This window comes from Staurois parvus, unplaced genomic scaffold, assembly GCF_062004578.1.
Source record: "Staurois parvus isolate SC_StPar_1 unplaced genomic scaffold, SC_StPar_1.0 ptg000362l, whole genome shotgun sequence".
NCBI lineage: Eukaryota > Metazoa > Chordata > Amphibia > Anura > Ranidae > Staurois > Staurois parvus.
This window is the reverse complement of record NW_028318158.1, coordinates 1,257,166-1,284,064: the sequence shown is the minus strand read 5'-3', so window position 1 is coordinate 1,284,064 and position 26,899 is coordinate 1,257,166. Positions and strand designations below refer to the sequence as shown.

The 26,899-nt window shown below is 40.9% G+C and overlaps 1 protein-coding gene and 1 long non-coding RNA gene across 3 annotated transcripts in view; one reads left to right on the top strand and one right to left on the bottom strand.

Annotated features, from left to right (window-relative positions):
• Nucleotides 1–26,899, bottom strand: part of TGFB2 (transforming growth factor beta 2) — a 208,447-nt gene that overhangs the window by 8,796 nt on the left and 172,752 nt on the right. For both annotated transcript variants that reach the window (XM_089685013.1, XM_089685014.1), the window contains exons 2-6: nt 23,262–23,425; nt 10,991–11,123; nt 10,691–10,801; nt 7,280–7,457; nt 4,270–4,423 (exon numbers count right to left, since the gene is read on the bottom strand). In XM_089685013.1, the coding sequence (XP_089541139.1) occupies nt 4,270–4,423; nt 7,280–7,457; nt 10,691–10,801; nt 10,991–11,123; nt 23,262–23,425 (740 nt within the window). The remainder of the gene's footprint in view (nt 1–4,269; nt 4,424–7,279; nt 7,458–10,690; nt 10,802–10,990; nt 11,124–23,261; nt 23,426–26,899) is intronic.
• LOC149456361 (uncharacterized) lies at nt 9,046–9,539 on the top strand. Its single transcript, XR_016313882.1, has 2 exons — nt 9,046–9,139; nt 9,247–9,539. It is a non-coding gene; the product is annotated as an uncharacterized LOC149456361 (long non-coding RNA).

Sequence of the window (26,899 nt, the reverse complement as noted above, 5' to 3'; positions counted from 1 at the left end):
AGCTATTTATAAAACAAATGTTATTTTGGCTGCTGCAAAAGTAGTGAATAGGTGACCCAGTGGTGGTGCTTATGGATTAATAAGGATATTATTAATAGGTTAGTAAAACACAAAGTGACCTTTTCCTGCTGGTTCAATTGACTATTTAAGACTGGAACAGAAGTTCTGTTCATCTCAGCCACAGTGGCTATATTATTCAGTGCTTGCACAAGCATCTCATGCACAGTAAATGCCCAACAGACATTTCTGACGGGTTAGTATCCGGAGAAACTGTTACTTCTGCTCAGCAATTACTCACTTTTCTGTAAAGCTGTCCAGCAAGTAAGAAACTCCTGCATGTAACTAATTAAAGTGTATGTAAACCCAAAATAGATTTTTCAGTATTTTTGCCAATATGTCTCACTGTATAAAGTTTTAATAAGAAAATCAATTTTTGTAAATCTATTGCAAAATTTCCTACCTGGAGATTCTGCCAGTAAAAGCACTTCCTATTATAGGCTGACAGTGGTAAGCAGTTAGCAGTAGTGTGGCTAGCCTGCTGTGTGTACTCCTTTAGTTGGCCAATGGGCTACCTGTCTGGCCAACTGTCAGCCATTGGGGCTGCACAGCAGGCTGACAACACAGCTACAAACTGTGATGCTGTACCTATGAGGAAGTGCTGTTACTGGCAGGATCTTCAAAAACTTTGAAACACATTCACAAATCTATTTTCTTAATAAAAAGGTATACTGATAGGCACAATGACAAACATAATGAAATCAGATTTAGGATTTGCATGCACTTTAGTAGCACGGTCAATTAAAAACAAAAAATCAGCATGTATATCTAACTAGTAATGGTAATGTGAAGAAGTTTAAAATAGACCTACCAGATAAAGGTTTATAAATAAAAGTCTTTTGTCTAAGACCTGGCACCAACAGTTCACTAAGATCTGGATCCACCACCACCCTGTCCAATGACAGCACTTGTACTGCCCACTAAGGTACTCTCATTGGACACGCAGGTAACAGTTTGGAAGGGCTTAGTCTCAAAGCCAGGGAAATCTAGTGATATACAGTATATTAGATAGTCCAAGAAAAATGGGCAGCACATGGAATGCACAGGTTTGGAGATGCTTTATTGAATAGGTACAGGAACATAGGGAATGCCCTCAAGTACATGCAAACTTGTGGTTGTAAGTCTCAGACATAAAATGTGAACAAAGCATATCCCTCTATAGTGTGTACTTGTCTCAAACCAGAGCACTAAGGCTAGGTTCACATCTGTGCGGGTGGTGCTGCTGCAGGATCCGCACGAAAATCCATGCAGTCGCACCACCCGTACAGAGGAATGCGGACCCGCGGGCGAGTTCTAATGGCACGCCACCTGCACTGGAAAACGCAACCGTACTGTGCGGGCTGAGTTTTCCAAATAAGTGCAGGGGCTTCTTCTCTGCATGTCACGGGGCACAGGAGTCCATTCAAATGAATGGGCTCTCGTGCCCACACAAAACACAGCCCGCACGGCCACATATATGTGAACCAGGGCTTAGTGTCATTTGTCTGCTGCCCCATTCCTCTGCTATCTGCATGAGTTGCTTCTGACAAGTTTTCCTGACACCAAGAGAAAAAAGGTGTTGGGGAAGGTACAGCCTGTGATTGACAGCCTCTGCTCTGTTCCTGTGTGCTGTGTGAAAGGGTATCTCCCTTCCAGTCAGCTATCAGAGCTCTCCTCAATTAGCTCTGCAGTGTGTAATTTTAGCTATCCACCCACTTTTTTTGGACAGCTCAGACAAACTTTATAAATTTAGCACTGTGAACGGCCGTAGAGAAGAGAAGTCTGTAGATAAACAGTTACAACATATATAAGAGGATTTGTTTCATTTTTGTGTATCACCTGAGGCCAGTCACTTCACTGGGTATATGCAAAAGTTTACAACCACTGTACCTTTCTAGAACACTGTGGGAGTTATTTACTAATACTGGAGAGTGCAAAATCTGCACTCTGCATAGAAACCAATCAGCTTCCAGGTTTTAGTGTCAAAGCTTAATTGAACAAACTGAAGTTAGAAGCTGATTGGCTACCATGCACAGTTGTACCAGATCCTAAGTGCTCCAGTTTTAGTAAAACTCTCTCTGTGTGTCATAAACAATGTTTATTGTATTATGTTTTTTCACCTTTTTATCATCTTTGTTCATTCTCAATGTTGCTATTCTCCAGCAGGTTTATCCTGACTCCACTTATAGCTGCATCTGCAGTGATGTTTAAAATTACATTAACATGTTGTAGCTTCAATGGGATTTTAGTGACTGGGTTTACATATATTAACATTTCATATCATACCCCTGTTCATGAAGTACTGATTTATAAAGCATCCCTGAGCCTCAGTGTTCCTTGTGTGGACCATATTTCTTGGATTGTCAGGATTTAAAGCACAATTAAAATAAGGAACAGACCCTGGACTGAAGGTGAGCTGGTCTCCCTTGTGATGGAAGATCTTCTTATGTATACATACCCTGAATGTTTGACTTATGTCCTTCATAGCATATGAATTGTAAAGGGTCTACAAAGTGGTTCTAAGGAACAATATTCAGTGTATAAACCATTACAAAGGAAAACTTGATCTTCAAAGAGCTAATCTACTTGAATATAACATTTCAGTTTCTGTAAGCCCCTGGGCGGTTTCCTATATCTTTCAGGGACACAGGTGGTAAGGTCAGCACACCTGTTATGGCAATGAAGTTGAATGCTCCTCATTGAGGATTATTTTACATACTGGGTAACACAACTCAGGAATATCCTTGTAGTCTCTGAAGTGCTTCTCCAAGTTGAGCTGGACCAGAGCAAGAATGTGCAGCAGTAGTCAGCCAGTAATTCATCCCATCAGACTACCACCTATAATCTAGACACTAGAAATGGGTGGACTAAACCTGCAAAGTGAAGCAATCAGATATGTGGAAAATTTGAAACATAAAAACCCTGCAAAAGCAGTCTGGTATTCAAGGCCATGGATAAGAGGGTACCACCAGTCCTCTTATACAGGGGCCCAGGCACCTGGGTGAATTGGAGGTGGGCAGGGAAGTAATTGTCATGGAAGTTTGGGTGGGTGGGGGGGGGTCAATTACTGGAACCGACCCCCTGTATGGCTCTCTCTGCAGCAGCTGAAAGCTGGCTTTCAGCTGCTGCAGAGAGAGCAATACAGGGGATCGGTCACAGTAATTACCATTGCCGTACCCATCACCCTCATTGTGCACCATACTTTTTCCCTGCTGCCCAGGGCTCCTGTATGCCCCCATCCCTACAGTGCTGCTGGCTCCCCTCCTCTCCTTCCCATCGGCAGCTGCAAGCACACAATAGGATCCTTCAGAATTGAGACTGTCCAAGAAATATGTCACATTTACCAGCCCCTTCCTTTCTTAAATGAACACAATAAGTGATTGGTACCTATCACTCACTGTGTTCATTCATAACTGAAGCATAGTAAACTATGGTTTTTTTTTTGGGGGGGGGGGCTGGTAATATGGGGTCCCATGGTTTAACAGCAGCCCTGCTGCTATTACTTCTGTTACTCACATAAGCCCCTATTGTGTAACTTTAAAACCTTGATGTTACTTTGTTGCAATGAGCTGAATTTCAAGTCAGATCCCATCTGTCAGAGCTAAGCTTCCCTCACTGCCCAGTGAGAGTACCTTAGTGCTCAGTAAAAGTGCTCATGTTGAACAGCAAAATGTTATGGGATGATGCACTGGTCATGTGATCTTAGCCGAAAGGCTTACAGAATTAATACTGAGGCAGAACTGGGCAGTAGGTTGCTCATTTGATCTTCCCCTTCAGATGAGTTCATGTGATCAACACCTCAACATCTGGTCATGTGATCATGAAAGAGGGATAGTCTTGTATAAGTTTTTAAGGAAGCATTTCAGCTGCTCTTTCATCATGAATAAAGGGAAGAAGGTTAGGATGGAAGGATAGATGGATGGATGAGGGCTCAGGTACACTATATTCAAAGGGAAACTTCTTTTAACAAAGCATTTGACAATTGTGGTAAACCATCTTGAAATATTAGTGGTTAAGTCATACATCCCCTTGAAAGGTTAGAAATTAAGTCATACACTGTCAAGAAAGGTTAGTGATTAAGTCATACATTGTCTTGAAAGCTTAGTAATTAGGTCATACACCGTCATGATTGATTAGTAATTAAGTCATACACCATCTCGAAATGCTAATAATTAAGTCATAAACCATCTTAAAAAGAAGCACTTCTTCTGAAGAGGAAACTTTTGGACTCACCCTTGTGTGCTGGGTGTCAGAACTCCACAGATAGGGGCAGGCTCCAGCACAGAAGTTAGCGTTGTAACCTTTGGGTTCGTGAATCCATCTCCAGCCAAGATCCCTCTTAAAATCAATATACAATGGACGTAGACAGCAATTGTCTTGAACATTTCTGTTAAATAGAGTATTAGAAGTTTTAATAAGTGCATTTTTTATGAATACAAACTTCGGTCTCTGGTATCTCTACACCTAAAAATACAGTCAGGTCCATAAATATTGGGACATCGACACAATTCTAATATTTTTGGCTCTATACACCACCACAATGGATTTGAAATGAAACGAACAAGATGTGCTTTAACTGCAGACTGTCAGCTTTAATTTGAGGGTATTTACATCCAAATCAGGTGAACGGTGTAGGAATTATAACAGTTTGCATATGTGCCTCCCACTTGTTAAGGGACCAAAAGTAAGGGGACAGAATAATAATCATAAATCAAATTTTCACTTTTTAATACTTGGTTGCAAATCCTTTGCATTCAATTACAGCCTGAAGTCTGGAACGCATAGACATCACCAGACGCTGGGTTTCATCCCTGGTGATGCTCTGCCAGGCCTTTACTGCAACTGTCTTCAGTTCCTGCATGTTCTTGGGGCATTTTCCATTCAGTTTTGTCTTCAGCAAGTGAAATGCATGCTCAGTCGGATTCAGGTCAGGTGATTGACTTGGCCATTGCATAACATTCCACTTCTTTCCCTTAAAAAACTCTTTGGTAGCTTTTGCAGTATGCTTTGGGTCATTGTCCATCTGCACTGTGAAGCGGCGTCCAATAAGTTCTGAAGCATTTGGCTGAATATGAGCAGATAATATTCCCCAAAACACTTCAGAATTCATCCTGCTGCTTTTGTCAGCAATCACATCATCAATAAATACAAGAGAACCAGTTCCATTGGCAGCCATACATGCCCACGCCATGACACTACCACCACCATGCTTCACTTATGAGGTGGTATGCTTAGGATCATGAGCAGTTCCTTTCCTTCTCCATACTCTTCTATTCCCATCACTCTGGTACAAGTTGATCTTGGTCTCATCTGTCCATAGGATGTTGTTCCAGAACTGTGAAGGCTTTTTTAGATGTCGTTTGGCAAACTCTAATCTGGCCTTCCTGTTTTTGAGGCTCACCAATGGTTTACATCTTGTGGTGAACCCTCTGTATTCACTCTGGTGAAGTCTTCTCTTGATTGTTGACTTTGACACACATACACCTACCTCCTGGAGAGTGTTCTTGATCTGGCCAACTGTTGTGAAGGGTGTTTTCTTCACCAGGGAAAGAATTCTTCGGTCATCCACCACAGTTGTTTTCTGTGGTCTTCCGGGTCTTTTGGTGTTGCTGAGCTCACCGGTGCGTTCCTTCTTTTTAAGAATGTTCCAAACAGTTGTTTTGTCCATGCCTAATGTTTTTGCTATCTCTCTGATGGGTTTGTTTTGTTTTTTCAGCCTAATGATGGCTTGCTTCAATGATAGTGACAACTCTTTGGATCTCACCTTGAGAGTTGACAGCAACAGATTCCAAATGCAAATAGCACACTTGAAATGAACTCTGGATCTTTTATCTGCTCATTGTAATTGGGATAATGAGGGAATAACACACACCTGGCCATGGAGCAGCTGAGAACCCAATTGTCCCATTACTTTTGGTCCCTTAACAAGTGGGAGGCACATATGCAAACTGTTGTAATTCCTCCACCGTTCACCTGATTTGGATGTAAATACCCTCAAATTAAAGCTGACAGACTGCAGTTAAAGCACATCTTGTTAGTTTCATTTCAAATCACTTGTGGTGGTGTATAGAGCCAAAAATGATATAATTGTGTCGATGTCCCAATATTTATGGACCTGACTGTACAACTTGACTGGCTTTCATTATGACTTTGTCTACATATTTGATCCAGTTCCCTGACTGAGTGTTAAAGACAACCAGCCAACTAGTATTTTCAGAAGATCATCAAAGGAAGCCTTCATGTCTCTTTGTTCTGGTTAAAATACAAAAATCTTAGAAGACTTGTAACTTAAAACTTGTAATGGTTTGAACCTATTTTGTTCTGCTCTGTGTGCCCCATTAAACTGATTGCCAGACAACTCACTGATTGAGTGCCTAACCACAGTTTGTGAAGAATTAAAATTTAGGAGTAACCATTATTTCAGATTCCAGTTGCACACCAATACCAAGCCCTGATGAAGGAGCATTTGTGCATAACCCCAGTTTTCAACTCTTGATAAGATCCTTCTGTTGTGATATGTAAAGATTTATAGTTGGACAAATCCCTATGGCTTGGGGCACTCATTCTTTTACTCTATACAAGATGCATTTCCACTAAATCCCACTGGAGTCCAACCAGGCAAAAGAGATTTGCCACATTCCAGCATATTAATCATATTATTTGTAGGGGCTGGGGACCATGAAGCAGTTTTGTTCAGAAAGAGGCTCTAACTCACTGGATCCTGGTATAAACAGTGCACAGGTGCAACCTCTGGCAAAGCAGTCCAACATTCAGTCCAAAAGGCTCCAGGAACAAGCAGCCCCTTTCCTCTCAGCTCACAGACTCATCCCCACAGGTTGAAAAAAGGCAATCATCTCAGGGCTCCAGACTATTTAACAGCAGCCTAGCAGCATCTGGACACACCTCCCCAGGGATTGGCTAGGCCTTGCTTAATATTCAAGTTTGGACATTTGAATTCTCCCTAAGCTCTAGAAACGTCTTCTAGAGGCTGGGGAAAGTAATCAAACATTCAGCATGTGAAGCTCTGAACAGATCAGCCCAAACAATCACTGCTCCTCTGACTACAACAAAAGCCAAAAACTAAATTTACCAAGCAACCTAACTACATATTTTTTTCAGAACTTACTCCAAGCTGGGAGTTCAGCGCTTCATCATCTTAATTCCACTTTAATACTGAGTCTGTGTCTACATGACCTGAGTATTCAAATAATGTACAGCTACATTATTTAACACAGTTACTCACCTAAAACAATAAGCAGCATCTAATGCCCGTTTCTTCCGCCGGTTCGGCTGCTGCGACTCTTGCCTGTACGACGGTAGCAGCATTAGTAATAGATGAGGGGTGTGGCTGCTATGCTTTTTTTGACCGGGCTTCGAATTCTTGTGATCGACAATGGGGTATGAGAAAGGGTCATCAATACCTTTTAAAAAGATGTTCAGAAAAAGGTAGATTAAATCTCTGTGTATGTGCACACTAAGCTTTAAGATTTCAATATAACCTCTTAAAAAAAATCAAAATGTTCCCTGTAAAAACAGAGTCATAACGCTTACCCATCCCGTGTCGTTCCTTCTTATGTAGCACTATGATGGCTGAAGAAGTTTCAGCATTTGACACTTCTGGATGTGGTGGTTGTCCATGTCAACCTCTGTGCACTATGGTCTCAGCCACCAGTCACTACATACCCACAGTTCTGCATGGACACAGTAGTAATGTAGTAGCCTATAGGTGGAACCACAGCACACAGCAAATATGACATTCAGAAAGATGAGATGCTGATTCTTCAGCCTGTGTTACTCCACAAGCAGGAGAAGATCATGGGCATGAGACATAGGGCACGTAAGAATTTTTGTGCTTCTTTTACAGGATGGCCTTTTCTAAATTATTTTATTTTTTTTTTCCTCTGCAAAGTACAGAAATCCATCACAATTCTTGTTTTTAATACGATTGCAACAATCTGTCATAGTGAAGTCTGATTATTTCTTATAGATTACTGTGACTACGAATCTGTATGAACAGCTGCCCACCAAGTGGGGTCAGTCTAGCCAAATAGTAGTATTTCTGTCATAGGTAGAGTCTGGTGGGCCAATACAAATCCTGCTTTATTATGGGTTGAAATTTCAAACAATGTAATTATCTTTCCCCGTTCTAATCTATGAAGTATAGAACACTTCCTAAACAATATGGTAGTGTGACCAGAGCACCCCTACCTAGAAAAAGGAGGTTACTGAATGATCCACGCGGAGTAATATGGGTTCAAAAATTACAAACAATATTTTATTTGATCACATAGATCATAAGGAGGTTAAACATGAGCACGGTGAACATGTCAAACAGATAAAATCATTTTTAAAAGCACTTAGCGTCTTCATTTCAGGGTCATTTTGGCAATGACCGTTCGGCGGTGTCACAGCTCCTTGCTAGGAAGGCACGAGGCCCTCTGAAAACCACCATAAGGCTACTATTACAGCGGTTCGCAAACGGCAATCCCCTATGGGAATATACCTTCCACCGGTGGCAAGTTATTTTAGCTCACTGCTGTTTAGATTCATAGAGCATATATGGAGTTAAGAGGGTATGTCATATGGGCCTAATTTACCCTGCATTTTTGGGGAATTTTTTGGAAATCCTCTTCAGAGGATAATGTATATACATATATACGCTATCCTACTTAGGCATTGTATGCTGTGACAAAGCCATATCCTATTTAAACCGCTTCATCTTTCTCAGATTGAGTAATTTTTGAAAACCCTTTATTGGGTATTTAGACTCAGGTACTCACGGCCTGCTACATACATAATATATGTGTTTGGAATTCACGCATTGTGACTACCTGGCTTCCCACCCCCATATGCACCTTTGAACAAGCATCAAGGACCTGATCCTATTTCAAGTCGACGGGAGTCTTCTTGATCTTTATTGATGGTAATATACCTATATTTTGTCTCTGCTTTCAGGGTTTTACTTGATGCCTGTGATCTATACAATAATCTTTATATATATCCCCAGAATCATTTGGTACTGTGGACTTTGTTTCACTTGGGGTGGTTACCCAGGAAGTCCCCACATTTGAGAAGCGGGTATGACAGCCTTACAACTGAGAAGGTAATGAAAGTGTCCACTGACTACTGTATAGGGAGGTTTGGTGTGGCTTAGGTGCGATTCAGCTCCCATATCTTCATATATATCTATTTTTTATTTTTATGTTCCAGTTTCTACACACCAGGAGGCTACTCTACACATCCTGGCTCATATTGAGAACATATCTGCAGAATATATGGTTCATTCTAATACAAGTTGGAGATTTATGGAAACCTAGGATCAAACCACACCATTACCCTATATTGCCTTATATGGTACTCTACTTGCCAAAATGACCCTGAAATGAAGACGCTAAGTGCTTTTAAAAATGATTTTATCTGTTTGACATGTTCACCGTGCTCATGTTTAACCTCCTTATGATCTATGTGATCAAATAAAATATTGTTTGTAATTTTTGAACCCATATTACTCCGCGTGGATCATTCAGTAACCTCCTTTTTCTAGGTAGGGGTGCTCTGGTCACACTACCATATTGTTTAGTATGCATTTCTTGGGTTTATGGATCCACACTTACATGTTAAGTGAGCCGGAGATATGACTATGACACTAGTCATTCGTGTCATTTCAGGTGGCCTCTTTCTGTTCTATTTTTATAGAACACTTCCACCTAAGTTTTGGAGATTAGGAGAGCACCTAGGGTGATAACAACATTCTTTGTACATTACAGTGGGTATGCATTGTCACTCTAGGGCAGGAAGTATGTTACTGACAGGATCAACAGATGAAAATAATAAAAAGGCCTGAAAAAATAAAACTAATATAACCACCACATCTAAGGGTGGGAAGATGCAATTTATTACATTGGTTTTTTTTGGGTTTAGATATGCTTAAAACCCCCTACGCTATTCCTGGTTTTGTCCCCACCTCCATAAGGTCTTCCCACTCCTGCTGTATCCATAACATAACTAAAAAAAAAAATGTAACGTTGTAATAGCTAGAGCAGATGTGAAGACCAAAGAGGTCTCACCTCCAGAGCCCCCAACACGTATAAGAAAATATTTGGGGTATAACACCCCAGGATCCAGAAAACATTGATATGTAACTTTTGTGGTGAGTGTTCAGTTGGCAGAAAATCTAAGGCCCCTTTCAACGGGCAGGCCAGTCAAGTCCACCTGTCAGTTTTTTAGATGGACCCGATCAGACCCTCCATTATCCTCTGTGAAGTGGTGAATGTTAATGGACTTTTTCACCCACCTATATCCAATCCTATCCGCTAAAAACAGATGGATGAGGACCTGTTCCTCATCTGTCTAGCGGAACGAATCAGATGGCAGTCTGGTGTACACAGGCAGGCAGTCCATTTACATCTGACCGCCCATAGAGGACAGCGGGCTGTGTCTGTGTCCACTCTGCATAAGTGGAGCAGACACGGGCCAGCCATCTGCTTGCTCATCGGGGATCTGTGGACAAATTCCCCACTGAGCAAGCGGACTCTGTGGAGTCCACCCCATGAGAAAGGGGACTAGCAATCCATATCAACTTGATCCTTTAGTAGTTAATCAAATTAACAGCAAGTGCCTTTTTATAAAAGAAAGAATGGAACTATTCATTTACCTGCAAATCTGGTTTCCAGCTCTTCACTTTTGTTTGGGATGATGTAGTTATTTGAAGGTACAAAGGTGCAACAAGGACAATGTAAACTTATTTTAAATCCAAGATTCCTATCTGTAAGAGAAATGATGAGACCCAATAAATAGACAGACAGACAGACAGACAGACAGACAGACAGACAGACAGACAGACAGACAGACAGATAGATAGATAGATAGATAGATAGATAGATAGATAGATAGATAGATAGATAGATAGATAGATAGATAGATAGAGAAGGTCCTCTAACTGGACTGGACTTACCTCTGTGGCGAAGCCATTCCTTGATAGCCTCTGTTACGTCAAATGACAACCACTCGCCCTCTGCTCTCGTCTTCACTACTTTACTGTCTATGTAGCGCTGCATTGGTGATGTTAAATCTTTGGATTTAAGGATCTGTACCCAAAAAAATTCAGCAAAGACAAAACTATAATGAAAACACATCAAAGTCTTTTTTTCATATGAATGAAGACTAAGATAAAAAGGTAGTTAATTGCAACACCCAGTGAGGTCAAATGTTAAAAAACATCCCAGTCCTGGAGCTTTGATACATAACTGCCCTAAACATCTGGTTTTATTTAAAGGCTTCTTGATTAGTAGCGCTGTGTCTTATTCTTACTTTTTCTCAGTGCAAGTCTACCAGTCAGGTCTGACTAACTAGAAACAAATAGTTTCTGTGTGGTTGAGATTTTATCTAAGTAGCTGATGGTCAAACAGGCTGATTGCGCAAGTGAAATACAGAGATCCAATCGGAAAAAAAATCTAGAATTCATTACATACAAATTAATAAAGAAAATATCTTATCTGAACATGTAAGAATGTGAAAACTAGATAAAAACCATTACAATATACTTTATATGTACAGTACCCTATAGCTAACAGGTCACGTCCTGTTTGGATAAGAAACAGCAATCACAGAAAACTTTCATGGCTTACAGGGAGACTTTAACCAGGGCCATCATGAGACCCAACAAATTTCCTGCACTTGACTGATCACATGACCAAGGCATTGGATCTCTTGCTAGTACCTCCAGCTGGTCATCTCTGCAGGACTCTGGTCAATAGACAGATGAGTAACTGAACTCTGGATCTTTGGGTGTGACATGCTTTCCAGTAGGCAGAGTACAGAGGCCATGGTTGGACCCTTGGAGCACTATATTCAGAAGTAATGGGAAAAGGAGTGCCGTGCTATTCTTATAGTCCAGAAACAATTTATTACTCATCCAAAACACCCAACACATTTCAGAGACTTTAGAAGTCTCTCTTCATCAGGGCAGACAATCCTTTTAAATACTGGGAGTCTGGCAAGGACTGATACCTTGTAATTACAACAGTATTATGAAGTCTGCTCAGGTCACTGGTCTACCATCCTGTAGCAAGGCAGTAAAGTAATAGGAAAGGGTTGCAATAAAAGGGGGAGGAATGAGCTGTGTATGTGAAGAGTTGCCAAGACTTGCACCAGGGCCCTTATATCTTAATCTAAGCCATTATTATATATTTTCAAGCATTAGTAAAATCAAAAGCAGCTATATTGCCCATAGCAATTGATCTTACTCCAGAAACATAACGTGCTAAGAAATTTGTATTTTTGTAATCTGTTTGCTGCAGACTGTGATCATTGTAGTCACCTGTAAATACGAGGAAACAGATTACCGTTCTCTAAGAAAAATCATGAATGCTTGATGGAGCAATGATAGGGATGCTTTTCTTTGCTAAAGATTTTGGTTGCTAAAATCTGTACCTCTGTAAGTCTAAACTTACCCAAAACATAACAAGCACACAACCCTAATAAAGAAAAAGGAGTTCTCTTAAAATGAAAAGCCTGTGACGTCTGTTGAGTTTAGCTGTAGGCTATCTCTGGGTGAAAGAAACATAAAACGGATTGGGGGAATGTCTGGGCTTAATATCTGACACTTTCAGCCACCTCCATTCCTAGACTAAGCCATTCAGCTATGTGGTCTCATCGAAACACTTCATCAACACCTCTTCCCCTATTAACCATTTGCCCTCCAGAGGATTTACCCCCCTTCCTGATCAGGCCATTTTTTGCGGTTACTTTAACTGACCATTGAGCAGTCATGCAACGCTGCACCCAAAGAAAATTTATGTCCTTTTTTTCACACAAATAGATCTTTCTTTCAGTGGTAATTGATCACCTGTGCAGTTTTTATTTTTTGCGCTATAAACAAAAAAGACCCACAATTTTGAAAAAAAAAACCAATATTTTTGACTTTTTGCTATAACCCATATCCAGTAAAAAAAATTTAAAAAATCAAGTTTCTTCATAAATTTAGGCCAAAATATATTCTGCTACATGTCTTTGCTAAAAAAAAAATCCCAATACATGTAAATTAATCTACAAATGGTAGTATATATACTGGTATTTTTATATTTTTTTATACTAGTAATGCCGGCGATCAGCTAACAAAAAGCACTGACACTGTACTAATGACACAGGGCAGGAAGAGGTTAACATCTGGGGCAATAAAAGGGTTAACTGTGTGCTGTTTTACATTGTGCTATGTGTGTTTTACTAAGGAAACATGCTGCTGTGTATTTATTTGCTGCGCAGAGAAATACACAGCAGCAAGTGCTTGCTGGCAGGAGAGAGACCCCTGTTGTTTACACACAGGTCTCTCCCCTGTCAGTTTTACTCGGCAATCGCTGAGTGCCAGAGGGGAATCTCCAGCCGGGACCCGGTGATTGACATCCATAGCCACCAATGGAGGCGCAGGTAGGGCGGAGGCGCATGCACCCCCCTACCCAGAAATGCAAATCACGTATATATATGTGATTTTGCGCAGTCCTGCCGCCCTGTAGCAGTACTTCTACTATAGAGCGATAGGCAAGCGGTTAATAGCCTCCCCTAGAAGCTGATTTACCAATAACTGGACAGTGTCTTTTTTTTTTCTTCTGTTCTTTGTTTCCTCTTACAAATACAGTACATCTGCAAATATATTTAAAAACACAATCACAGCCAGTGAACCAATAGCAGCTTTAAAATTACAAAGTCCCTTTAAAGCTGTTCTCCAGTCACCTTTGTAAACATAAAAGTGTTACTAAACACAGGACCCTGCATTCACTCTATCTGGTCTCCCACAGTACACATAACATGGAAATGCAATTATTTCAGTAAATATAAACTGCTAAATACCTTTTCTCATCAGCAGTTAGAGCAGTCTTGTGATTTCTATAACCATACAACAAATCTATTTGATGATGGCACCCAAAGTATATACTACAGAAAGAAATTTAGTTATACATTATAGTAATGAATGATGAAATCCAGATCAGTGATAATTTTCATTCATTTATTACTATAATGTATACCTAAATATATTTCTATAGTATATACTTTGGGTGACACCAACCCACTTTGAATCTGCTGCTGGCTTGTCCCTTTGGGTTCTCGCGGAATCACATTCCCAGAGCTCCCGGGTGAGACTCACCTGGTGATCACCATTTGGAAATACTGCCATATGTATTTTTAGCTGACTTGTAAGTATTAGGGTCCCTCTGGTGACCCTTGAGATTGGAACCGCCTAATATATTACAAGATACCACTAGGTATGCTACATATTGATGTTTTACCTTGCAGATATTATACATGGATCTACTCCTGAAGAAGTGAACAAACAGTCACGAAACGCGTCAATATTTTGGATGCAATTTTAATGTAATTATGTATTGACAGCTGGATTGTATAAGGTCAATAGTATATCCAATTATGTATGAAATGCATTATTATGGATTTATTACATATCAGCTTGTTACCATTTTATCCTTTTTTTTGTATGCAATGAGAATTTTACTAATGTATTAAAAATTTATGTTGGAAACTGTTTTTTTGTTTGTCGTTGTGCCTCATTTAAAGTCCCAAGACAAATAAATTGGTTGTATTGGTATATTAGGGGATGGAGGCACAACACTGGGTGCATCAGGTCACATTCTATTTTTGTTGTGATTTCTATAGGTATCTGGCTGAGGATTGGCTAAAGCTTGTAGAAGGAGTTTTCATTCTCCACTGACTGTCTTATGAGGCTGTATAACCCCTGATCCTCTGTCTGGACAGTGCTGATTGGCCCTGTGCTGATCACATGCACCCTCCCAAAGAAGAAGAAAAAACTTTCTAGCAATACACATTAAACTGATCATGTGCAGAGTGACTCCTAGAGTTCTGTACTAATAGCAGATGGATTGGGGACAGTAGAAGAAGGGGAGGATCAGAAAAGACAGGATCAAACATCCTTTTTATACAATGCGGAGGATTAACCCCTTAGGTTTCACAGTGAGTATAAAGAGCATGCTTTACTACATATACAGACTGATTTTACTGTTAAAGTAACACTTTAAGCCAGCAGCTACGAAAACTGTAGCTGCTGACTTTTAGTAGCCTCCCTAGTGGACTGATTATGTCCATATTTCTGTGCTCAAAGAGGTACATTTTTTTGCATGGAAATATGTATTTTTTTTATTGTAGGTCTGCAATTTTTAGGAATAGGAATAACTAACTGAAATCTGTCTGAACAAGAGTCTAGTACAGGGGCGGACTGACCATTTGGAAACTCGGGCACTGCCCAAGGGCCCGGGGTCAGTAGGGGGCCCCATGAGATGCCCCTGGTACCTTTTTCATAGGCTTTTCTGAGTTTGGGCAAGGACACAGGGGCCCCATGATTCCCTATTGCCCGGGGGCCCCATGAGTTGTCAGTCCGCCCCTGGTCTAGTAAACATCCCGGGTATGTTAAAATTTGAAACACGAAATCATAAATTATAATTTAATAAATAATCATAAAAAATAATAATATAATAAATTTAATTCAATAATATAATCAAACCAAAAACACTGAAGTTTGAAATATAGCGCCAAGTTCGCACATCACTGAGCAAAGTGGCAAAATCGTTTTCAGTGTCTGATGACGAATTTCCCCACAAATCATTATCACTCAATTCTGCAAGTAGTTCTGATTTACTATCGCTGTTCTCTAGCTAACCACTTTTGACCTAAAGGGACGCTTTTTGGACGCCATGGACGTTTCTCACTTTCCAGGCAGAAAGAACAGTAATAATGCAGGCAGGGCACAGGACAAAGCAGTACGGACAAAATGTATGTGAAATGCTTTGATACAGGAATGTTTTACTAGGTGATTTTAGTGAATTTAGTGAATGTCACTTTTACAACTTTCAAATTTCCTGCCAGTTCCGTCCCCCATACGTCCTGATGTTGCAGGGAACGGAACCCTGAAGACGGATTCCAGCATCGGTCGGAGGACATTACAGGGGACACTGCAGGAGGGACATCGCGGGAGTGCAGGACAAGGTAAGTGAAGAAGAGATCCCGGAGCAACGCTGCAGGGTATTCCCGAGTGTAGCTCGGGGTTACCGCTTGTGGTGCTGAAACTTTACCCCGAGCTACACTCGGGAATACCACCAGGGAGGTAAACAGCCACTCACCTGTCCCTGGATCCAGATCTGTCCTCACTTGCTGGTTTCTTCACCGATCTTCCATCCTGGCACTGGCATCTTAACTGTGGGCAGCTGGCTGTGACTGCTTGCGGCTTCACAGCTGGCTGCCAACTGCACATGTGCAAGCCACACTGCGCCTCATGAATGGTCATGCAGTCTCCTGGGACCTGGCACATGTTCCAGAGGACTACGGGCAAGGAGGGAGGGAGGAGAACTTGCTTAGGTGATCCAAGTTGAAGTGGGAACAGGCACCTGTCAAAACTAGGTACCTGTTCCCCCCTCGAAAAAATTAGGTTGCAAATATGACAGGGGGGAGGAGAAATAAACCCCTTTTGGGTGAAGTTCTTCTTTTAGTAACATGCTTGAGGGTTACCTTGACCCTGCTTGTGAAGTGGCTCATTTGTAGAATTTATACAATCTATTGCAGCAAAAATTACATTTACAAAGAAAAAAAGATGCCGTTTAAATTGCGGGTATATGACAGCTTCATCCGTTTTGCTTCTTTTTGTAAACAAATGACCAGATATTCCCTTCATCAATACCAGGCCCTTATCCTATATGAAGAGGCAGTACAGATGTCAAGGGGGACCCCATACAAAAAAAGGGGGGCCCTCCAAAATCTATACAGAGCCCTTCAGGGCTTGTATGGATTTTAAGGGGCAATCCAACACAAAAATCAAGAAAAAGAGCATGGGGTCCCCACAAAAAAAACATACCAGACCCTTATCTTAGGTGAAGGGCCAGTATGAATTTTAAGGGAAACCTCACACAAAAAAAAAATGGGGTCTCTCCAAACTCTATACCAAGCCTGTCAGGTCCTGTATGGATTTTAAAGGAAAATCCCACACACAAATCAGGAAAAACAGCACGGGGTCCCCCAAAAACCCCATAGCAGACCCTTATCTGAGCATGCAGCCTGACACTATTGTCTTGAGAAAGGAATCTGTATGCCTTATGTGATGCTATCTTAACAATAAACATGTGAAATGCAACTATTTGGAGTGCTGGTGACTTTCCATCTTTGCGTGTAACATAAAGCTGTCTGCATTTTATCTGAGAAGACATTTAAAAGACTACAGAATCCTTTTAGTGCTTTTCAGCATACAGTTCCGATTCAGAAGAGAGATCTCTGTTGGGTCACATGGGGTCAAGGGCTCAGTTTTGAAGTTTCTACCAAACACGGCTTTTACTGGAATGTTATCAAAGAAGTTGGCGTTGTATAAGGATTTCTCTGGATACATAACATTCAGTCGTGGGATTCAAGCTCTCTCAGTGTAACAGGGAATTTTAATACAAAAATTCATAACTTAATTTGTAATAATGGATACAAAAGATATTGTACAATCCAGTACTGACCAACTTTCTGGGAAATAATTAATGCACAGTTGATGTGATTTGCCCTCTCTTTTATTACATTTACCTGCATTCTAAAATGTCAGCAATTATTCACAGCAGGCGCTGAGAGGTGCTGCATGAGCAGTTGCATGCCATATAGAACACCACGGGAGCCCCCAAACCCATCACTATTCTATCCAGATTTCACCTTTCTACTGTAATCTGAAACTCAAGTCTGATCCTCCCAGTTCCCACTACAGGTCCATAACTATAATGTAAGTTATAAATGACCAAAAGTGACATGCAGGAGGTGGGAACAACAGGAGCTGGTTGAAACTTGCTAGGTTACAGGGCCCCCTTGGTGTTTTACAAGCAACAGGTCTATTAATGTATTTGCCTAGCTTGAAGCTGTACATGTAGCATGTTCTGTACAATAAAGTGCTCTGCTATGTGCCAGTTGTACATGACCTGTGGCATGTTCTGTACATTAAAGTGTTCCACCAGGTGCCAGCTGTACATGACCTATGGCATGTTTTGTATATTAAAGTGTTCTGCTAGGTGCCAGCTGCACATGACCTAGGCATGTTCTGTATATTAAAGTGTTCCACCAGGTGCCAGCTGTACATGACCTATGGCATGTTCTGTACATTAAAGTGTTCTGCTAAGTGCCAGCTGCACATGACCTATGGCATGTTCTGTATATTAAAGTGTTCTGCTAGGTGCCAGCTGCACATGACCTGTGGCATGTTCTATATATTAAAGTGATTGGCTAGGTGCCAACTGAACATGACCTGTTGCGTGTTCTATATATTAAAGTGTTCGGCTACATGCCAACTGAACATGACCTGTTGCGCGTTTTATATATTAAAGTGTTCCGCTAGGTGCCAAATGAACATGACCTGTTGCGTGTTCTATATATTAAAATGTTCCACTAGGTGCCACCTGTACATAACCTGTTGTGTGTTCTAAGTGTTCCTATATATGTCAGCTGAACATGACCTGTGGCATGTTCTATATATTAAAGATTTCTGCTAGGTGCCTACTGAATATGACTTGTGGCATGTTCTATATATTAAAGTGTTCTGCTAGGTGCCAGCTGTACATGACCTGTGGCGTGTTCCATATATTACAGTTTTCTGCTAGGTACCAACTGAATCTGACCTGCGGTGTTCCGCTGAGTGCCAGCTGTACGTGACCTGTTGTGTGTTCTATATATGAAAATGTTTTGCTAGGTGCCAGCTGTACACGACCTGTTACGTGTTCTATATATAAAAGTGTTCCACTAGGTGCCAGCTGTACATGACCTGTGGCATGTTCTATATATGAAAGTATTCCGCTAGGTGCCATCTGTACATGATCTGTGGCATGTTCTATATATGAAAGTATTCCGCTAAGTGCCAGCTGTACATGACCTATGGCGTGTTCTATATATGAAAGTATTCCGCTGGGTGCCATCTGTACATGACCTGTGGCATGTTCTATATATGAAAGTATTCCACTAGATGCCATCTGTACATGACCTGTGGCATGTTCTATATATGAAAGTATTCCGCTAGGTGCCATCTGTACATGACCTGTGGCATGTTCTATATATTAAAGTGTTCCGCTGTATGCCAGCTACACATGACTTGTGGTGTGTTCTGCATATTAAAATGTCAGTCCACCCAAGCTGATATTTCTGTTTTTGATAGATGATAAAGCGTTAGAATCACCTGACAGTTTCTTTAATTTCTCAGAGCTTCTTTTGGTGAGATCTTTTTTGCTGAGTTCCTGGATCTGCACACTGCTGTGCACATTATGAGGGGCTCCTACCATGTTTCTGGAAGGGATGTTAGGAGCAAGGAGATCTCACTGTTCCAGTATCCAATACTTATAGGAAGGCAGTGGCTGACTCAGTCCACCAGGCTCTATCCATATGTAAAATATCATTCCTTGGGTGGACTGGGCCTTAAAGTTAAAATAAACAATAGGTTTAAAATGAGATTATACTGTAGATGCAATCTCAGCACACATCTGTCAAACTATTTACCTGACCATGTCTTGATAGGTAATATCTGCTAATGCTCATTTTAGTGAAGACAAAAAACACACACATTCATAAATTCTCCAGGAAAGTAGGAGGTGCTTTCCAAGATGTGTTTGTTTTTTTTTAAATAAAAAATTCAGTATAATTTTTTTAAGCAGAAGTGTATACAATGGCAAAATTATGTTTCATTGTTACTATTTCTGAAAAGTTCTGCTTGTTCTATGAAAAATTTAGCTAATGCAAACTGTGGGTACAATCTAGACTTCAGGGGATTGACAACATATATTCTCCACTGCTGAGCTCCAACAAATCCTCCCCTTGGCGTGGCCCTTTTCTTTTGTATAATAATAAATATGTAGGTACAGTTCTATTCACCCTAGAAGCAGCAACAGGAGGGATTGGTTCAGATGCACTGGGCATATCTAGCGTAGGTGTGGTTCTGGCAGACACTTAAATGCCCATCTGTGTCCTATTGCAATATTTTTCCCTTACTTCCTGCCATGTAGACAGAGCAGGAAGTGAGAGGAAGTTTGTCCCAAATGGATAAAAATTTCCTCTCAAACAACTGTTACAGGAAAAAGCATCCACAATGAAAGATTTCTCCTCTGTTCCTGTTCTGAAGGCAACTCAGAATTTTAGATTGTTTCTTAGTGGAGTGTGTTGATATAGATAATATATTGGTGATTTTTTTATAGTTTAGATATGTGAATGGTTAGATTTTAGTTATATGTGTTGTGTTTGGAAGATAAGGTTCCCCCTATTGAAGGGCAAATTAACCTGTTGGACTGGTTTATGAGCTCAGCACAGGAAGTCAGGCTACAGGATATGATGTAGCAGGAAATAGGGAGAGGGGAAAAGAACTTTGAACAGGCCATGTGCTCAGACAAAGACAAAATTGTCCTTGAAGACAAAGAAGGAATACTTGTACTGGAGACAGAGGAAGACAGAGTTAGTTTTAGACTTCGGAGGAAACAGATGTTTGGTTCTAGACTCTGAGAAGATGAAGGAACCATAAGAAGATTCCATCACAAGGAAACCCAAGTTATGTAGCTTATTAGTATACTCTTACATACATTGTCGATGGTAATTTGCTGGGAAGGATAGATAGTTTGAGCATGTATGCATATTTGGTTATACTTTGCATGCTATGAATTGTGTTTCCTGCAGTATTATGTGCAGCCTTTCTGTTTAGTAAAAGCACCTTAATACATTACAGAGTTGTAATTGCTTCCTTGGATTTACCACAAAAGAACCTTTATTAGACAACGAGCAAAACACGGGGTCACCGGAACAAATCGAGAGAATAGATCTTCCAAGTGGGGAGACAGACAGCAATAAAAATGCTAAGGGTGCTAACCCTTCACTCTATCAAAAAATGGAAAAAAAGTTTTGGGTTTCAATAGACTTTGATTAGGCAAAGAGCAATGTCTGAATGTCTGAAGTTGTGAAACTTTAACCAATGTGACCTAACCGTCATGACTGTAAGGGCTCATTCACACAAATGTAAGGTTTTTTTTGCGCAAGAATGCCTCCAGCAAGATCCTACATAAAAATTGGTTCATACTGCATTCTAACTCACACAAGCATACACGCATATCTATGCATATGAGATGCATGCAGGTAGCTTGTACAGCCTGTTCACATCTTCTCTGCCTAGAGAGGGGCTTTCATGAGCAACTCAGCTGCAGCAGTAACAGCCATGGCATTGCCCCACTGATTACACACTATTATTTACGTATCGGCCCTGAGTGAACCATTCATGTGGCTGTGGCACATTCCCAAAATTACCCTGGCCGATTTTGGAAGACTGGCCATTCTGTGCATGCACTGCTGTATGAATGCCTCATTTAGGGTTGATATTGAAAGGCTTAGTTCACCTTTACAAAAAATAAACTGCCTAAGCAGATAAGGAGTGTCTGTAGATAAAAACCAACTGTGCAGCTCTGACTAAAGTTAAAAAATGCCCCTGCTATATGTGTAGACGATTTACAGTCTTCATGAAGCCTGACTGAAATACTCTCAAGATGTTGCCAGTATGTTGTTAAGTGAGGCCTAGTCATTACTGCTCATCTCCTCCATTACAGGAGTGAGCTCTCAAATGCTGAGCTACTGCATCAGGCCTGCGAAAGTGCATGTAAGGGGGTTTGAAACAGAAAATCTCACTTCTGTGATGGAGGAGGTGAGCAGTAATGACTAGGCTTCACTTAGCAACATCCTAGCAACGACCTGGGAGTATTTAAATCAGGCTTCATGAGGTATGTAAATGGCCTACACCTATAGAAAGGGCATTAGTCAAGTTTATTAAGAGCTGAACAATTTATTTTTTACCTACAGACATCCCTTATCTGCATAGGCAGATTATTTGGTAAAGGTTATCTAACCCTTCAAATATCGACCCTAAATGAGTCATTCATACAGCAGTGCGTTCACAAAATGGCCTCTGCCTTTTTTTTCTAAAGGTGAACTAACCCTTTAAACATCAATGGTGTGTATTTGGCAACAGTGGTGCCACTGGCTACATATTGTAGCTATTTACAGAGGCTAGACAAAAAAATGGAAATACTACACGATCTGCAGGTATGAAAGTGATGAGATGTTTCGAGTTGAAAGCGGAAGTGATATAACATTCTTTTGTTTCTGCTGTGTGACGAGACACCTAGCCAACAGGTGGGAAGCCTCACTTTCATCATTTCTGCATGCGCTGCTAGTAATATGGATTCATGTCAGAGTTTACTGAGCCTCAAAGAAGGCAAATAGTTGGTTTCAGGAAAACGTCGTCTGATAAGCATAAGTGCAGCTGACATGGTCAACTGATCAAAAGAGACAAAACAACATTGCACAAGATTGTGACCCGGAGTAAGAAAACAACTACTGCAAAGGTGACTGCTCAGTCTCAGTCTTCATGGGACTCAGTCTTCACTGGACTGAGATTGAGCTCTGCAGTCACTTTTGCAGCAGTTGTTTTCTTATTCCGGGTCACAATCCTGCACAATGTCCTTTTGCCTCTTTTGGTCAGGTGACCATGTCAACCATGCTTATACTTATCAGATGACATTTTCCCAGAAACTGTATATGCCATCATAACCTCTGATACTGTACCTGGTGACACCACAAATTAATTGACAACTTCAGTCACAGAGGCACCAGCTAAGCGGCACCAACAATCTGCCCTCTTTGAAGCTCAGTAAGCTCTAACATAACTCTGTATTACTAACAACGCACTCAGTGAATGACAAAAGTGAGGCTTCCCATCTGTTAGCTAGGTGTCTTATCACACAGCGGAAGTAAAAGAATGTTACATCACTTCTGCTTTCAAAGCGAAACATGTCGTCACTTTCACACCTGCAAATCATGTAGTGTTTCCATTTTTTTGTCCAACCTCAGTACATGTTGGTACTGAGCAGCAGTGATAGCCAAAAGGGTCCACCAAAAAATATGGCTGAAATTACAGCCCTGGACATATTTGAGAACTATTTTTTTTTAATGCTGTTGAACCTAGAACAACATTCCCTTGCCAGGAGCAGCTGTGTGAATAGGCCCTATAGACGTCTATACTGCTGTGTACAGATGCAGACATAACTATATGCTGTAGAATCTGTAGGCAGCAGTTTTCACGTCCATGTGAATGAGCCCCTACAATGCGACATATTCAAATGACAAATTATGTTACAACACATATTGAAAAAAATAATCACAAATCTGGCATTTACCTGATATAGTTCTATTCGTTGCTCTGATACCCGTGCCTTTGGATTCTGTAAACGAAACACTCTAAATTCTGCCTTCACTAAATTGGAAACATTTTTCTCCATTGCAGAGACGTCGAACCGGACGATTCTGAAGTAAGGATTGTAATAGTTTGGGTGGATGGCATCTGCAAAAAGTTAGTATTACATTTTGAAAAAAATACCGATAGGAAACATTGTTTTTGCAAAGACCTCTATACAACATGACAACACAGATGACTTTTAAAGGGGCACTGTCATGTAGCAAAACACCTGTGATGGAAGCAGCCATTTCCATGTTTGTTACAGGGTAGCAGGATTTATTTTTTTAGCTCCACAGCATAATGCTACCCGGACCATATTTTGCTATAGATAGGGTGTCTATGGGCAATATAATGTGCCGCGTGTACTGCTTTGACCCCAAAATCTTTTCCGCATCCCAACTGGATGCTTTCAGGCAAACTCCAGATGTGCCATGACATGGTTCTATTTAAATATGGCTTCCTTCTTGCCACCCTCACATACAGGCTAGTGCCACGTAGAGCTCTTGATATGGATGACTTCTGCACCTTTACTTCAGTCTCTAATGAATGCTGTGAAGGAACTCACCATTGGCAGATGCTTCTAAGACAAGAATTTTGCTTTATGACAGATTTATTGCTACCACTTTTAAAAGAAATAAAGGAAGTGACTGGGACCCATGGCACTCAATCAGACTACTTTTTCAGGGGGTAACTTCTCACTCCTGAAATCACAACTCCATAAGCAATTAGACTGAGCTACTGGAAAGCACCAATGTAGAATCATCAAAGATCTAATGCTACTGCTAAGACAATGACCTTCGATCAGACCTGCTAGATAACATCAAATACAACCGACCATGGTGCAATCACTCACAATTATTGGGTGTACCTGCTGCTGTGTAAGGACCTGGCTACAGTCATAGTGTTAGCTTCAGGTGATTGACAAATTAAAGCAGAATTAAACTCTCAATCAACATCGATAGATGAGTAAGTTTGCTTTCAATAAAAAAATTAATTAAACAGCGTTTTCAATTGATGGCGCTCAAATACAATTTAGTTTTGCTTTAAGAGAAGATTTTCACATAATGGTGCCACTATAGATACATACTGTAGTAATATACGTTGAAAAAAAATCCCTTACAAAGCGTGTTCTAATATGTGTAAGTAGGAAGAAGAGTCCTTTTTGATCCTCAAAAGCAGTTGGATATTTCCATAGGTGTGCGCAGCCTATTGCATTAGAGTGTGCACCCCAAAGCTCAAACACACATGTATGTGTGTGTATGTTTACTGTGTCAGTAGAACAGTGGACGTGTCAGTAGAGCATAAATTGGTGTCAATAGGACAGTGGATGGTGTCAGTCAGTAGAACAGTAGACATGTCAGTAGAGCAGAGGTTGGTGTCAGTAGGACAATGCTTGATGTAGGTCAGAAGAGCAGTGGACATGTCAGTGGTGCAGAGGCTGGTGTCAGTAGGACAGTGGATGGTGTCAGTTAGTAGAACAGTGGATGGCATCAGCAGAGCAGTGGATGGTGTCAGTAGGGCAGAGATTGGTATCAGTAGGGTAGTGGACGGTGTCAGTAGTATTTTAATTTTTATTATTTAAATTTATTTTTTATATTTTTTTTTTTTATTTTTAGTACAATTTTTTTTAGGAGCCCAATTGAGGGACTTTGGTGAAATATAAGGGGTCTACACAGACCCCTGATGTCTCACGTTTGAGACAGAGAAAGGGACTGAGGAAATAGATTCTCCAGTCCCTTTCTCTGCAGCCTCAGCTGCACTGGAGAGAGCAGTGTGACTTCCTATTCACATACTCAAGCATAAAAAACCCAGTTTATTATAGGGAGCACACAGGGTGACCCAGGCAGCAGAAAGAAGAGAAACAGGGACAGGAGGGGCAGTGGGGGTGGCATATACTGGTACTGTTCCCCTGTCTTTCTTCCTGTGGCAGCTGAATGCTGGTGAGGGGGAGAGGAAGAGAAGCCTACATTCAGCTGCTGCAGGAGGGAAATACAGATTGGTTCCAATAAATGCCACCCCCGCCGTCCCTCCTGTCCAGGTTCCAGGGCTCGGCAAGGAAGGATCATGGTCTACCCATCACCTGCCCACGATCGATGGGTAGATCATGACTGATGGGTTGCCAACCCCATCACACCCCATGCGCATGCCTATGGGATATGCCACAGATCAACAATATATAGCACTTTTTAAAAATATTAATAGAAAGTTATATTTTGTGTATTTAAAAATACATCCAATTGTTTTTTTAAGATTTTTTTTTTTTTTAAAGCAATCCACATAGTTGGCCAGAACTTGCTCCTGGGGAAGTCAATTCAACTTTTTCACAACTGTTAAAAGAGAAGTGTGGGTTATGAAAATAAAACAAACATCCATATTCACCTAGATGGACGCAGCATTGATCCGATACTGTAACCTGCCCTGCCGCACACTAAAAAGACTGCTGATCATTCAGTGCTCAGTCCTTAGCTTTAGCCTGCTGTCGGCTGAATACAAGTCACAGGAGTGCAGAATGAAATGCAGCACTGTAACCTACCTAAGAGGGGCCAAATGAACTTTTAAAGAAGCCTTTCTATATGTAGAGGTTAAAGTTGAATTCCACCCTAACATCAACTATGCTTAAAATGTTTCCTCCCCCTTTCCTACTACCTATCCCATCTAACCTGTGTAAAAAAGATCTGAGAGCAAAATCCTCTCTTGTATTAAAAGAGGTATAGACTCCAGAGCGAGAGATATCATATTACCCCGCTACAAATCATTAGTAATACCTCATCTGGAATATGCAGTTCAGTTTTGGGCACCAATTCACATAAAATAACATTGGGGAACTGGAGAAAGTACAGAGAAGGGCAACCAAACTGATACGAGGCATGGAGGAGATCAGCTATGGGGAAAGATTAGAGGAACTGAATCTATTCTCTTGAGAAGAGGAGATTAAGGGGGGATATGATCAACATGTATAAATACATCAGTGGTTCATATAGTGAACTCGGTGTAGAGCTATTCACCCTGAGGTGATCACAGAGAACAAGGGGGCACTCTACATCTAGATTTAATCTCTAAATACGGAAAGATTTCTTTACAGTAAGAGCTGTGAATATGTGGAATAGACTCCCTCAAGAGTTGGTTCTGGCCAGCTCAGTGGATTGCTTCAAAAAAGTCCTGGATTCTTTCCTAGATACACAGAATATAACTGGATACTAACATTTATAGGTAAAGTTGATCCAGGGAATATCCAATTGCCTCTCGGGGGATCAGGAAGGAATTTGTTTCCCTGCAGGAGGAAATTGGATCATGCTTTGTTGGGTTTTTTTGCCTTCCTCTGGATCAACTGTGGGTATAGGATTCTAACTTTTTTTTTTTTAATGGTTGAACTGTGTGGACTTTTGTCTTTTTTCAGCCATACTACCTAGGTAACTATGTATACTTTTAGTCTGCTCCAGTCTGCTCCAGTGGTCCCCTGTGTCAATGACCAGCAGCTGCAGGGAAGGAGGGAGTGCCGACAATGGCTGGGTCATGGGAATTTACAAATTATGTCCCGGATTCTGGAATTTCCAGCTGTTGTTGGGTGCTCCCTCCTCT